Source organism: Mirounga angustirostris, unplaced genomic scaffold (genome assembly GCF_029215605.1).
Source record: "Mirounga angustirostris isolate CCGP_5_RB_7025 unplaced genomic scaffold, mMirAng1.0.hap1 SCAF_17, whole genome shotgun sequence".
Taxonomy (NCBI): Eukaryota; Metazoa; Chordata; class Mammalia; order Carnivora; family Phocidae; genus Mirounga; species Mirounga angustirostris.
In genome coordinates, this window is record NW_026991725.1 from 56,241,937 (window position 1) to 56,253,896 (window position 11,960).

At 59.7% G+C, this 11,960-nt stretch overlaps 1 protein-coding gene across 1 annotated transcript in view; it reads right to left on the reverse strand.

Annotated features, from left to right (window-relative positions):
- The window catches only part of MYO15A (myosin XVA), a 50,867-nt gene that overhangs the window by 10,708 nt on the left and 28,199 nt on the right, over positions 1–11,960 (reverse strand). The window contains exons 37-57 of the mRNA XM_045888150.3: positions 11,863–11,940; positions 11,546–11,726; positions 11,300–11,432; positions 10,861–10,966; positions 10,644–10,716; positions 9,327–9,448; positions 9,027–9,086; positions 8,272–8,347; positions 7,823–7,938; positions 7,617–7,735; positions 6,672–6,813; positions 5,935–6,046; positions 5,772–5,846; positions 5,113–5,291; positions 4,417–4,532; positions 3,870–3,942; positions 3,509–3,581; positions 3,171–3,244; positions 2,854–2,936; positions 1,077–1,207; positions 48–142 (exon numbers count right to left, since the gene is read on the reverse strand). Of these exons, the coding sequence (XP_045744106.1) occupies positions 48–142; positions 1,077–1,207; positions 2,854–2,936; positions 3,171–3,244; positions 3,509–3,581; positions 3,870–3,942; positions 4,417–4,532; positions 5,113–5,291; positions 5,772–5,846; positions 5,935–6,046; positions 6,672–6,813; positions 7,617–7,735; positions 7,823–7,938; positions 8,272–8,347; positions 9,027–9,086; positions 9,327–9,448; positions 10,644–10,716; positions 10,861–10,966; positions 11,300–11,432; positions 11,546–11,726; positions 11,863–11,940 (2,217 nt within the window). The remainder of the gene's footprint in view (positions 1–47; positions 143–1,076; positions 1,208–2,853; positions 2,937–3,170; positions 3,245–3,508; positions 3,582–3,869; positions 3,943–4,416; positions 4,533–5,112; positions 5,292–5,771; positions 5,847–5,934; positions 6,047–6,671; positions 6,814–7,616; positions 7,736–7,822; positions 7,939–8,271; positions 8,348–9,026; positions 9,087–9,326; positions 9,449–10,643; positions 10,717–10,860; positions 10,967–11,299; positions 11,433–11,545; positions 11,727–11,862; positions 11,941–11,960) is intronic.

Consider the following 11,960-nt stretch of genomic DNA (forward strand, 5'->3'; position numbering starts at 1 on the left):
GGCAGGGCTCCTCTTTCACGCCCCTCCTGACCCCACCCCACGCTCACCAACATGGCCCGAAGCTCCATGCTGCTGGGGAGCTCCACGCGGCCACCGAAGCGCAAGGTTTTCTGCAGATTCTGTTCGCAGGCCTTGGCAATACCTGCAGAGACGGGGAGTCAAGGCCTTGCCCAGGGTAGGCAGTGCGAGAAAGAGGCTCTTCCGGCCACCAGCCACGAGCCCACTGGTTTCTCTCCACAATCTATGGGGCATTTCCTCTCCCACGTGGTCGCTGAGGAAACAGCCCCGAGAGGGGCAGGGATTTGCCCAAGGCTGAGGGCTGCTATATAAGAACTGCATTCGAACCCACATCCCATGTGGTTAAAGCCTTTTGTCTAGCCCACGGTCCCCTTGGCTACCTTTGAGCCTTGGAAAATAGCTGTCACCTCCAGCTGCTGACCAGGGGGTATGTCCCCCCGCCAGCTGGAACCCCCTTGCCAACCACCCTCCCTCACCCAGAGTCCGGTGCAGAAGACTGCACCGTCTGTTTCTCAGGGTTAAAGAGTGCCCTCACCCTGCTCTGGGGAGGAGATGGAGGCAAGACTTCTGGGCACATCCCGCTGCCTCCACGGATCTGGGAGCCCTTCCCTGCGGGGGAGCTGGGTCTATTCATCTCACAGTCTGGGAATGTTAACTGAATCAAAGAGGAGGACTCGGGGGCAGGCAAAGTGAGGTGCCCTATCTCCTTCATGACTGCCATGATGACCTTTTTCTTAGGCGGAACCCAGGGGTTGCTCTGGAAACAAGGGTCGGGGTAAGGCTGAGGCCTGGCCCCTTTCCTCCAGACTCCAAGTGGGGAAAGGCTGAGACCCTGCCACCAGCTGGGTCTCACCCCTGCCCAGACCCACTCAAGACCCTCGTGGATTCGCAATGGCCGAGAGAGAAGCAAGGCCTCACCCAGCACACCAGGCCCTTGCTGCCTCCTTCCTTCTCCCACATGCCACACAGTCCCACCTCCAGGACTTTGCTCCTGCCACTGGGCCCACCTAGAAGTCCCTTCCACGTGCTCACTACTCGGAGTCACCACTCACCCTCACCTTGGAAGGGCAGGCCTGGAGTCCGGCTCGCGTCCTGGAGGAAGCGAACGAGGTGTGGCTGGAGGACCTCGGAGCAACTGTGGTAGGCAGCCATGATGTACAACAGCCTCCAGCCTCGCAGGCAGCTGTCCCTGAGGGCACACGCACACAGGGCCACATCACAGGTGCCCGCAGCCCTGGAGTGCCGCTCCAGGAGTCTCCTGGGACGCGGCTGGACGTCTCCGGCTCTCAGGCAGCTCCTGTTTGCTGAGGGTGCTCCCTGGCCAAGGAGGGGGGGGGGGCCACAGCCATGCAGGAGGTACATTCTGCTTGGGATGCCAGGGTGGGCGACAGGGAGAGGAGGAGATGAGGTCCCTGACAGGACAGGCCGGACATGCGCAAAAACTCGAGTTATTCTCTGGGTAGAATCTCTCTGGGGAGGCTCCTGGGAGGAAGTCCTCAAAGGAGGGCAAGAGGAACCCAGTGGGGCTGGGCACAGGTAGTGGCAGGGAGGGCCAGGGGGTGGGAAGGGGCCGGAGGATATGCCGAGTGCTTCTAAAACTCCTCGGGGGGATGGAGAGCGAGTGGGGGAGGTAGACTAGATGGGGACGGGAGGGTGGACCTAGTAGGTAATAAGAGCATCCCATGCTGGCCACTGGCTGTGTGTCAGTCCTGGGCAAGACACAGTCATTCACCTTCACCCTGCCCCACAGGTGAGGTTTCATTCGTGGGGACTGCTGGGGTCTGGGGACAGCACTCGGGCTTCCTTTAAGAAAGCACCCACTCCTCCCTAGGTCACCGTGGTTTGGCGCCAGGCATGGGAGCCAGGTCTGGCCAACTAGAACACTGTAGCCCCCTGGCCACAGTGATTGGTTTAGGGATGGTTAGTTGATCCAGGTCTGGCCAATTAGAGTTCAGCCTTCCTTTGGATCTGGTGATGGGTTGAGGGATGAAAATTTGACCCAGTTCTAGCCAGTCAAACTCCGTATCCTCCAGCCATGGGGGTTGGTTCAGGGATAGGCACGGGACCAATTCAAGCCAAAAAGACTGGATTTGGGAATTTTTGCTACAATATCAGGTCCATCTTGCTTTCCCTAAGATTACTGAGCTGGAAAATGTCTCCCCAGAGCTGGCATCTTACCAGTGGATGGGAGATATTACTTAAGAATGCTATCAATAGGGTGCCTGGGTGGCTCAGTTGGTTAAGCGACTGCCTTCAGCTCAGGTCATGATCCCAGGGTCCTGGGATCGAGTCCCGCATCGGGCTGCCTGCTCCAGAGAGCCTGCTTCTCCCTCTCCCACTCCCCCTGCTTGTGTTCCCTCTCTCGCTGTGTCTCTCTCTGTCAAATAAATAAATAAAATCTTTAAAAAAAAAAAAAAAGAATGCTATCAATACAGGGAGAAGCAGGACTAGAACATAGAGAAAGCCTGTTCCCAATGACACCTGGATCCAGCCGTGCCTGAAGCTATATTTAGGCCTTTCAGTCACCTGAACCCTCTTTTGCTTAAATCAGCTTGGATGCGGCTTCTGTCACTTGAAACCAAGATCCTGGACTTAACACATTATCATTGCCATTTTACAGATGAGGAAAGCGAGGCTCAGAGAGCAGCAGTGGCTTGTCCCAGACCAAGCAATTCCAAGCACATGTGGTCTGTCTACTGGGTGAGGAAAAGGATGAGGGGGGAGAGAATCAGGAGGGAAGACCTGGGTGGGGGGTGAGAGGCTGAACTGGCCCCTCCTGAAGCAGGGACACAGCATGGGGACTAGGGGGCAGAGGTAAAGGCCCAGCTCACTCACAGCTTGGTACTGGTGTTGTCCGTGATCTGCTTCACAACTTGGCAGTAACACTCATCCCGCATGACTTCATGGTCCGCACACAGCTGGAGGAGGGCAAGCCAGGGCCCATGCCACACACGAGGCAGAGAAGAACAGGGTGTGCACTTGGAGAAAGGCCTGGTGTCCCTTCCCCAGCCCCTTCCCCACCTGCAGGATGCACTCCTTTTTGGGCTTCCCCCCTCCTCGCCCTGCAATGTCCTGCAACTTTGGTTGACAGATGGGGAAACTGAGCCCCACAAGCAGGAAAGGGAACATCCGGCAAAGTCTGCTGAACTGACCTTCAGGAGGGTGTAAAGCACATCCAGTTCACTCTGGCCCTTCAGCGGAGCATCACCCATGAACCTCATCACAGCTATAGGAACGACTTGTCCCACTCAGGCCACCAGACACCCCAACTGCCCACTCACCCCAGGGTACCCCAAGGTTGGGTCCGTCCCTGGGAGGGTACAACCGAGGCAGCTGGGGGCTCCTCTTCCTTTAATGGGGCCCCAGGTCTGAGTTGCGGGGAGGGAAAGACTCTTAGGACCGGGGCGGTGGGGGGAATGAGCAGGGTCACGCAGTGCTGGATCCCACCCGGCCCCGGGGCCCTGGCCGCGGTCCCATCCCACCCCCACACCTAGGAACATGTCGGTGGCCATCTTGTTGAGGCTGCTGTCGCTGAGCTCGATGAGAGATTCCTGGAGTGGGGTCTGTGAGGGGAGGAGGGGGGGTTGTGTCATGATGGCGGAAGGACAAGTCAGAAGGAGGGCCAGGTGGTGCCTCCCGTCTTATGACAGGAGAGTCCACATCACAGAAAAGGTGGCCAGGCTTGCCTGGCAATGGGGACAGATGCTGCCGCTGGGAGGAATCAGGCCCTTGGGGTGCTGAGAGCTGGGAGGGGTCCCACTGAGGACAAGGCTGTTCGCCTGAGGGGCCTGGGAGCGGGGGCTCTTGCATCACCATTTTACAGGTGGGGAAACAGGCCTGGGGCTGGACACCTTGGTGAAGCAAAGCATGTCTTCCAAGGTTCTGGACTCCCGACCCTCCTTGGATTTTAGCCTGAGGCCATCCCTGCAACAGGAGACAGGCACTACTAACTAGTCTTGCCTCTGAGCCTCCAGCTACATCCCCTTTCCACCCAGAATGTTCTTTTTTTTAAAGATTTTATTTATTTATTTGAGACAGAGAGAATGAGAGAGAGAGAGCACATGAGAGGGGGGAGGGTCAGAGGGAGAAGCAGACTCCCCGCCGAGCAGGGAGCCCGATGTGGGACTCGATCCAGGGACTCCAGGATCATGACCTGAGCCGAAGGCAGTCGCTTAACCAACTGAGCCACCCAGGCGCCCCTCCACCCAGAGTGTTCTTGACCCAATGTCAGTCAACCAGGCAGGAAGGCTCCCAGAAGCGGAGGCTGCAGGTGGACTTCACATCTGGGTGGTTTCTCATCCCCCCCATCAGAAGTGGGGTGTCCCCACTTGGATGACTGCAAGAAGCCCCAGAAGGACCTTCCTCAGAGTGGGGACCAGGGGTGGGGCCACCACTCACTGGGGTCTCCTCTGTGGATCTCGGAAATACTTCTGGGCAAACTCAAGCATCGAGTACGGGGGGAGAGTCAGGCTGTCCTCTGCTCGGTCAGGGGGGCCAGCCCTGACCGGGGGACCCTGCAGAAGGGCCAGAGCTGGTCACGTTCATAGCTGCCACACCCAACCACAGGCTGACTCTGCACAGACCCTCTCAGGCTGCCCCTAACCCCCACCCACCTAGACCCACTCCCCCTCGGTAGTCCTGGCACCGTCTGCCTGGTCACACCTCCCACGGGCCCAGCTGACCCCGCCCCCTGCGGCACCTGGCCACGCCCCCCATCTCAGCCTAGGGTTGGCCTCCCCAGCTGCTTGGTTGTGGCTGATCCTCCCTCACTCCTTAGTTTTACCTCACCCCACCCCTCCCTCCCTAGCTCCATTCCACATGCCTGACCCCGCCCCATTTGCCTGGCCCCACCCCTACTGGCCCCCAGGCTGGTCCCTGCCCCATGGGTCTCAACACAATCCTTCTGCTGACCCCCACCATCCCGACCGCATTTGGCCACACCTCCAACCATCTCTGGTCACATCCTGTGGGTCACACATCTGGCTAGCCCTACCAGGTTCGCCCTATCCTGGGACTGGCCACGCCCGTGGCTGACCTTGCTCCTGTCTGCCTGCACCGCGGTCTCAGCCCCATGGCCGGCCCTGCCGGTCTCACCTCCCTCCTGCGGCCCACCTCCCATGCAGCCGCTGTGGAGGCCACAGCAGCGGCCACGGCGGCGGCCCGGCCCCGGCCTGGCTCGGCTGGCAACTGTAGGAAATCGGGGGCGGCGGCAGGCTGCACCAGCTCCGAAGGGAAGCGGCCCACGCGCCCGTGGATGGTCCCGAATCTCCAGCCTAGGGCGCAGGTAAGGGGTCTGAGACTAAGAGAAGGGTCTCGTCTTGGGATTAAGGGGCCCCTCTAGGGATATTCGAGCACCTTCCTGCCCCTGCCCAGGGTCTGTGAGGGAGGCATGCCATGGAGCCTATTTGCAGACAAGGACACAGGGAAAGGGAAGGCATTCCCTCAGTGGGAGGTAGAGTAGAAAACGGTGCTTGTAGACTCTCAGAAAGAGAGAGACCCAGGCCACACACATGGGGACACTAACACAGAGACCCCTCAGCCCGATATGCAGAGGGCTGGGCTAGGGGCCACCAGAAGGAACTGACTGGGCCGCAGCAGGTGCCTGAGGAGGCCTGGCCAGGCCAGACCCCTCCGGGGCACCGAGAAAGCCCCACCGAGCATGTGCAGTGTGAGTGCATGAAGCCAGGAGGAACTGTTTAGGGTTTCCAGGTTTGGGAGCACTGGAGGCTGGGAGGGGATCCGGGGGTCTCCACCAAAGTCGGGGCCTCTGCGCCGCAGTTCCTCCAGATACACGACCTTCTTGCGGACAACGCAGCCGGCACTGTAGCCTGGGGGTCAAGCTGATGTGAGCACCTGCCAGGGAGGCCCCCTGGCCCAGCTCCCCCTCCCGTACCCACTGTGTCCCATGGCCCTGACCCATTCGAGGAGGCTCCAGGGGCTGCAGGTGGATGATGTCGCCCTTGTGGAAGGCCAGCAGCGCGGGGTCTTCGGGCAGGAAGTTCCTCACCGCGACCACGTAGTCCGAGTCCTGGGTCGCCCAGGGGCAGGGTGAGGGGCTGCGGTCCCATCCCCCTCCTCCCAGAAGCCTGGGGCACACCCCGGCTCCTCTCATCCACAGCCATTCCTCCCTGACTCCTGGGGGAGGGACCATTCCGTGGGTGAGAAAGGAAAGGACGCTACGCAAGTCGAAGGGGTGGCCTTGTAATGGGCTGGAGTCAGGGGTCCGATGAACACAGGCGGCCATCAGGGCACATGCATAGGCCTTAGCCATCCCGTCCCTCACCAAAGCTGCCCCACTGAGGCCAGCCGCTGGGCCTGAGGCTGCCCAGTCGGGAGGAAGGGAGGCTGTGGGAGGCCGAAGGGGGCACTCGCCCTGGAGCTCGGGGGTGGGGGGTGCTGTGACACCCATGATGAGGGCATCAGGAAAGGCTTCCGAAGGAGCCGGCAGAAGTGGGAACAGGTGTCCCAGGTGGAAGGCAGCACGGCCTATGGAAAGGCCTGAAAGATGACCAAAGTCTCTGGACACGCACACGCACACCCACAATGGCATCCATGCTGCCCAGGCAGGTGCGGCTGGTGTGTCCAGGTGCACGAGAGCCCTGTTCTCCGCCCCCTGCCCCTTGAGGAGGGGGCATCCGTAGGAGGACCCTGACCTTCTTCAGCTCCAGGATGAAGTCGTCCACCAGGGCCTTGACCTGGGGAGCTCGGGCTGAGAAGAGGATGACCTTCTCGCTGGCCAGGTTGAACTCCAGCATGTTCTGGGAGGGGATGGTCACAAACAGGATATCCGCAAAGCTGGAGAACGGGAAAGTGGCTTGAAGGCAGGGCTCCTTGGCCAGAGGGCGCCTTCCTCCCTACCCTTCTTGCTCCTCCTGCTCCTGCCCTGTACCGTTCCCAAAGCCCAGCTCCACCCAAGCCCCCTGCCACCTGTCACCACGGGACCCGGGGAGCTTGCGCAGCGTCCCCTCCCCATCCTGCTTGTGGCTCCCGCTCATTTCCTAGCACCCTGTGAACTCACACTCCAGCCCTCACTACCCTTTGCCTTGCTCCATTTTGTTTGTTTTTTAATCCAACCTCCCAGATCTCGCCCACACAAATGTATCTTTCACCCACTGACCAAATTCTCTGCATCTCTCAAAGCAAGAGGCTTTCACGCAACCAAAGAGCGAGGTTCTATCCCTGTCCTTGTGTGACAGACGACAAAAGGGGCTGCTGGTAGGGGAGGGGTCCAAGGACTCAGCGAGGTCTTATGCCAGAGCACCCTTGCCCTTCCCGCTGCAACAAAACTCGGCTGTTCACAACACAGACGCCCCCACTGTGCAGTGGGGAGGGCAGGGCTGGGGTACAGTCTAAGAGGCGGGACAGGGTAGTGGGCTTCTAGCTCATCCGCTTCCTGGCTGTGTGACCTGAGACAAGCCACTTCTCTCACTGAACCTCAGTTTCCCCGTCTGTAAAATGGACTTGCTCAAAAGGGCTTGGCACAGAGCCTGGCACATCACAGGCACTCGGCAGTCGGCTGGGGAAAGGGTCGGGGAGGAGACGCTACTCTGCCGGTCCACGGCCGTCTCCAGCCAGCCCCAGTCTCGCCCGCCGGTCACCTGTATGTGCGCAGGACCTGCAGCTGCCCGCCAGCCTCCCGGCTGCCCTTGACCATCCGCAGGAGCTTGATGCCTGTGTGGGACACAGCTAGGATCTGCACACCGGTGCCCACGCTGCCCTGGGGCGGGGATAAGGGACACGTGAGCATCTTCTAGCCTCCTCCCTGAAGCCCCTGGGTGAGTGGGGGCCGGCAGGGGGCTCGCACCGTGGCGGGGAAGAGGCGGGAGAAGTAGACCTCCCAGCTGTCGCGTGCGGTGCTGACCACGGCCCGCTTCACGCTCTCCGTTGCCAGGGGCCGCTGTGTGTCCAGCTGGTTCTGGGCTAAGGGATGCCGGGTCAGGTCAGAACCCTCCCTCCTCCTCCCCTGCCAGCCCACATTGCAGGGAGGGAGGCTGACACCCGGCAAGAAGGTACTGGAACAACGTGTTCTCAGTGTCTACACAGACAGAAAGGATGGCTAGGGCCACACTGTGTGTCAGGCAAAACTGAACTCAGCCTGGCACCTAGCCATGGAAGAGGCCAGAAGCAGAGCCAGGAGGGCTGTCCGGGAGGCAAACGGGGCTGGGTTTGTCAGCCCCGATCTCCCTCTGGGAAAGCACTGGCCTGACTCTAGCTGGCTGCCCCATCCGTGTCCTTTCCCGCCCCCCTCGGTACCAAACAGGGCCTTCATCTTCAGCCTCTCGTCCTCAGAGATGCGCAGGCAGGCCTTGGAGAGTGTGTCATGGAGGATCTGTGGGAATGGGCCACAATGCGGGTGGCTGGTGAGACTCCCCGCGCTGGGAGCCCAGGCTGGACTGGTCTAGTGGGAGTGGGAACGCGGAGGGTCCTATTTCTGCAGCAGTGGGGTCATCTGTGTGAATCAGATCCCATTTACAAAGGCCCCCCTCCTTCCTTCTCTCTTTTTTTTTTTTTTAAGATTTTTTATTTATTCATTTGAGAGAGATAGAGAGAGAGCATGAGCAGGGAGAGAGGCAGAGGGAGAGGGAGAAGCAGGCTCCCCGCCGAGCCAGGAGCCCGATGTGGGGCTCGATCCCAGGACCCTGGGATCATGACCTGAGCCGAAGGCAGACGCTTTACCATCTGAGCCACCCAGGCGCCCCTCCTTCCTCCTCTCTTCTACAACCCATGCCGCCCTTCCTGGGCCCTAGCTTTCTCCTCTGCTTGCTGGGGCTGGGATCTGACTTCTGAGTCCCACCTAGCTCAGAAAAATGGTGTGTCTGGTTAAATCAAATTGTGGGCTTACTGACCTTGTCCATGAGGGTGGGAAATTCAGTAGAACAGCTTCCCATCCTCACTGTGGTCAAGGACCCCAAATCCAAGAGTACAGAAGCAAAATCTGCAGACAGCTAGTCTATGTACCCATTGCCCTGATGAGTACACTGAGGCAGAAAGGGAAAAGAAGACCTCACCTGCCGGAACAAGAGGTCTAGCTGCACAGGGTGGCTGTAGCTGTCCTTGGGGTAAAACACCTGTGGGATCGGGGCTCCAGTGAGGCCCTTGGGACAGTCCCCTCACTCTGCTTCACACCCGGACCCACCCCCTAGATACAGCGGGCTCCAAACCACCAGGACCCCTGGCCCTGACTCCTTCCTCTAGCCCAGGCCCCACCTCGTGCCCCACCCCAGCCCTGCCCCTCCTCCCTGCCCCTTGCAGGGGAGAGGGCTTCGCCCCCCTGCAGCCCCTCCCTTGGCTTCAGCCGGGCCAGGTACCTCTTTGCGCAAGAAGATCCGCCAGGGGGCGTCCTGGTAGCCGTAGAAGTTGGGGTTCACCAGGCGGTGCAGCCGCGTCTGCAGGGGCTCCTCGGGGGGCTCCAGCGACCGCGAGGGCGGCCCTGGGGAGCACAGTGAGTCGGAGAGGCATGAGTGAGAGAGGCAGTGCTGATGAGGAAGGGGATTGGGGGCGACCTCTTGTCGGGGAAGGGGCCGGGGCTAAGTGGTTTCCCACATCCCTGGCTGTAGACACACCAATCATGAGGCCACACGCACAGTCATACAGCTCCACCCTGGCTCAATCCTTCATTTGACACATATATAGATCACCTAGTATATGCAGCAGGTCTGTGCTACAGGCTGGGGGTGAACGGTACAGACAAAGCGCCTGCCCTTGTGTTGAGTCTTGTGGTAAGTGTAGATAGAACAGACAAGGCATAATAAAGCTCTCAGTTCTAGGAGCTGGGATGGAAATAAATCTGGGCTACTTAGTAAAGAGTCTAGGGGCTGGCCTCTGAGGGTCCTTCGGTCTCCGTGATCTGGCATACCTCTCTGAGATGACACTGAACCAAGACCTGAATGATACAAGGGCCAGGCATGCAAAGATCTTCTGGGGAAGAGCATTCTACCTACAGCAAGTGCAAAGGCCCTGGGGTAGGAGTGGGCTTGCTGTGTTCCAGGAACAGAGTGTGCCAAAGGGAGAGTGGGAAGGGATGAGGTTGGGGAGGTGGGCAGATCGTGCAGGGTTTCACAGACCATAGTGAGAAGTCTGGAGTTCATCCTAGGAGTCATGGGAGAGCTTTTGGCAGGGACATGAGGTGAGCTGATTTATGTATGTATGTATGTATGTATGTATGTATGTATGTATTTTTTTGATTTATGTGTTTAAAGACTCACTGTGGTTGCCATGAGGCAGAGGACATAGAGATTAGGATTCCAACTGTGAGGCTAGGAGGGTTGGGTTTAGATCCCTGGTCTGACACTTTTGAACTGTGTGATCTTGGGCAAGTCACTTCACCCCTCTGTGTCTGTTTTCTCATCTGTAAAGTATAGACAAAAACAGTACTTCCTTGAAGGATTTTAGTGAGGATTTAGTGAGGCCAGAGTGGATCTGGCCTGAAATCAGTGTTATTTAAGTGCCGATATACTTACACAAATGTGCACACAATAGGTCCACGTGGGCTCAGGGACACAGACACACACACATGCCACGGACACGTAGACCAGGACTCCCCTGTGCGCACACAGGCTCCCTCATATACCTGGACCCTCATGTCCCTCCCTCCCTCCCTCTCTCCCTCCCTCCTGGCCTCTCACCTGGTGTGGGTCCCATGGATGGCCTTGGGGTGCTGGTCACTGGCTTGACCAAGGCCACGGCCTCTCTGGGCACCTGTCCCCACCACAAAGAGAGTGCTCAGGGGGCAAGACGGGGCACCCAGGAAGGGGGCAGTGGCAGGGGCAGCAGGTTTCTGAATTTCTAATGCCCCGCTTTGTCTTCTGTCCTGTTGGGGCCCAGCCCGGAAGTGCCGCCCACCTGGCTGCCAGATGCTGCCGCTGGGTGGCTCATCTGCCCCTTGAGGATCATCAGTGCCTCCTCGTGGGGGTCTGGCCGCTTCACAAACACCTTTCCGCCATCCTTCCTGCTGGGATCGGACAGGAGTTTCTTCTTCCCAGTCACAAATTCCTGTAATAGGGAACTTCTTCCTCCACCCCCCACCCCCACCGTTATACGTGAGCACCCAGAGAGGATCAGAGACTGGCCTGAGGTCACACAGCACTACCTAGAGAGCAGCAATCTAGGCCCTCCTCTGGCTGAAGGGCTCGTCTGGACCATCTGCGTGAGCAAACTCACTCCCTGAAGGGGGCTGGGCAGCGGGCTGCCCCCCGGGTGAACGGCCACCCGGCTGATGGCCACGCGGTGAGGAGGCCACTCTTCCAGAGGCCCGGAGGGCGGGGACGGGGGCTGAGCTGACCTGAGGGCCTCAGGCCGGCCTCCCCGCGGCGGCTGCTGGTACTGCCTGACGATGTTCTTGATCTGTTGTGTGGGCTGTGGGAAGTGCTCAGAGTTGAGCGTTGAATACCGGACCAGATCCGGGCAGGGAGAAGCTGTGGGCAAGGGGTGCGGGTGGGGGACAGGGTAAGGCTACAGGGGACACAGCTACAGTCCCAGTCCTGTCCTGGGAACCACCCGCCCCCCCCCGCTGGCATAGGACACTCACTGGTTTCCGGACAAAGCAGGTCCTGAGCTAGAATGGGGGCGGCCACGGGCTTGGTGGGGGGTCTCGGGGTCTTGGCCAGAGGGGCTGGGGCCAAAGGCTTTGGAGTGGAGCGCGGGAGTACAGGCTTGGCTGGGGGTCCAGTGCCCACAAACTTCGGCCGTGCCTCTGGCGCTAGGGGTTTCTGCAGAGAACAGGGCGTAGGGTGCGCTTTCTGGGACACACCAGCCTGTTCTCAGGGACCCCGTGTTTGCCCACGATAGGCTGCGGGCCTACTGCCCCAGAGCAGCACAGAGCTCACCTGGGCAGGCCAGGCTCACCTCCGGGGGCAAGGGCCTTGGGGTGGGACTCAGAGGCTGCTGCTGGAGCGCCATGGCCTGCAGGGTCATCTCCCGGGCCTGGGGAGAGGTGGTGGTGG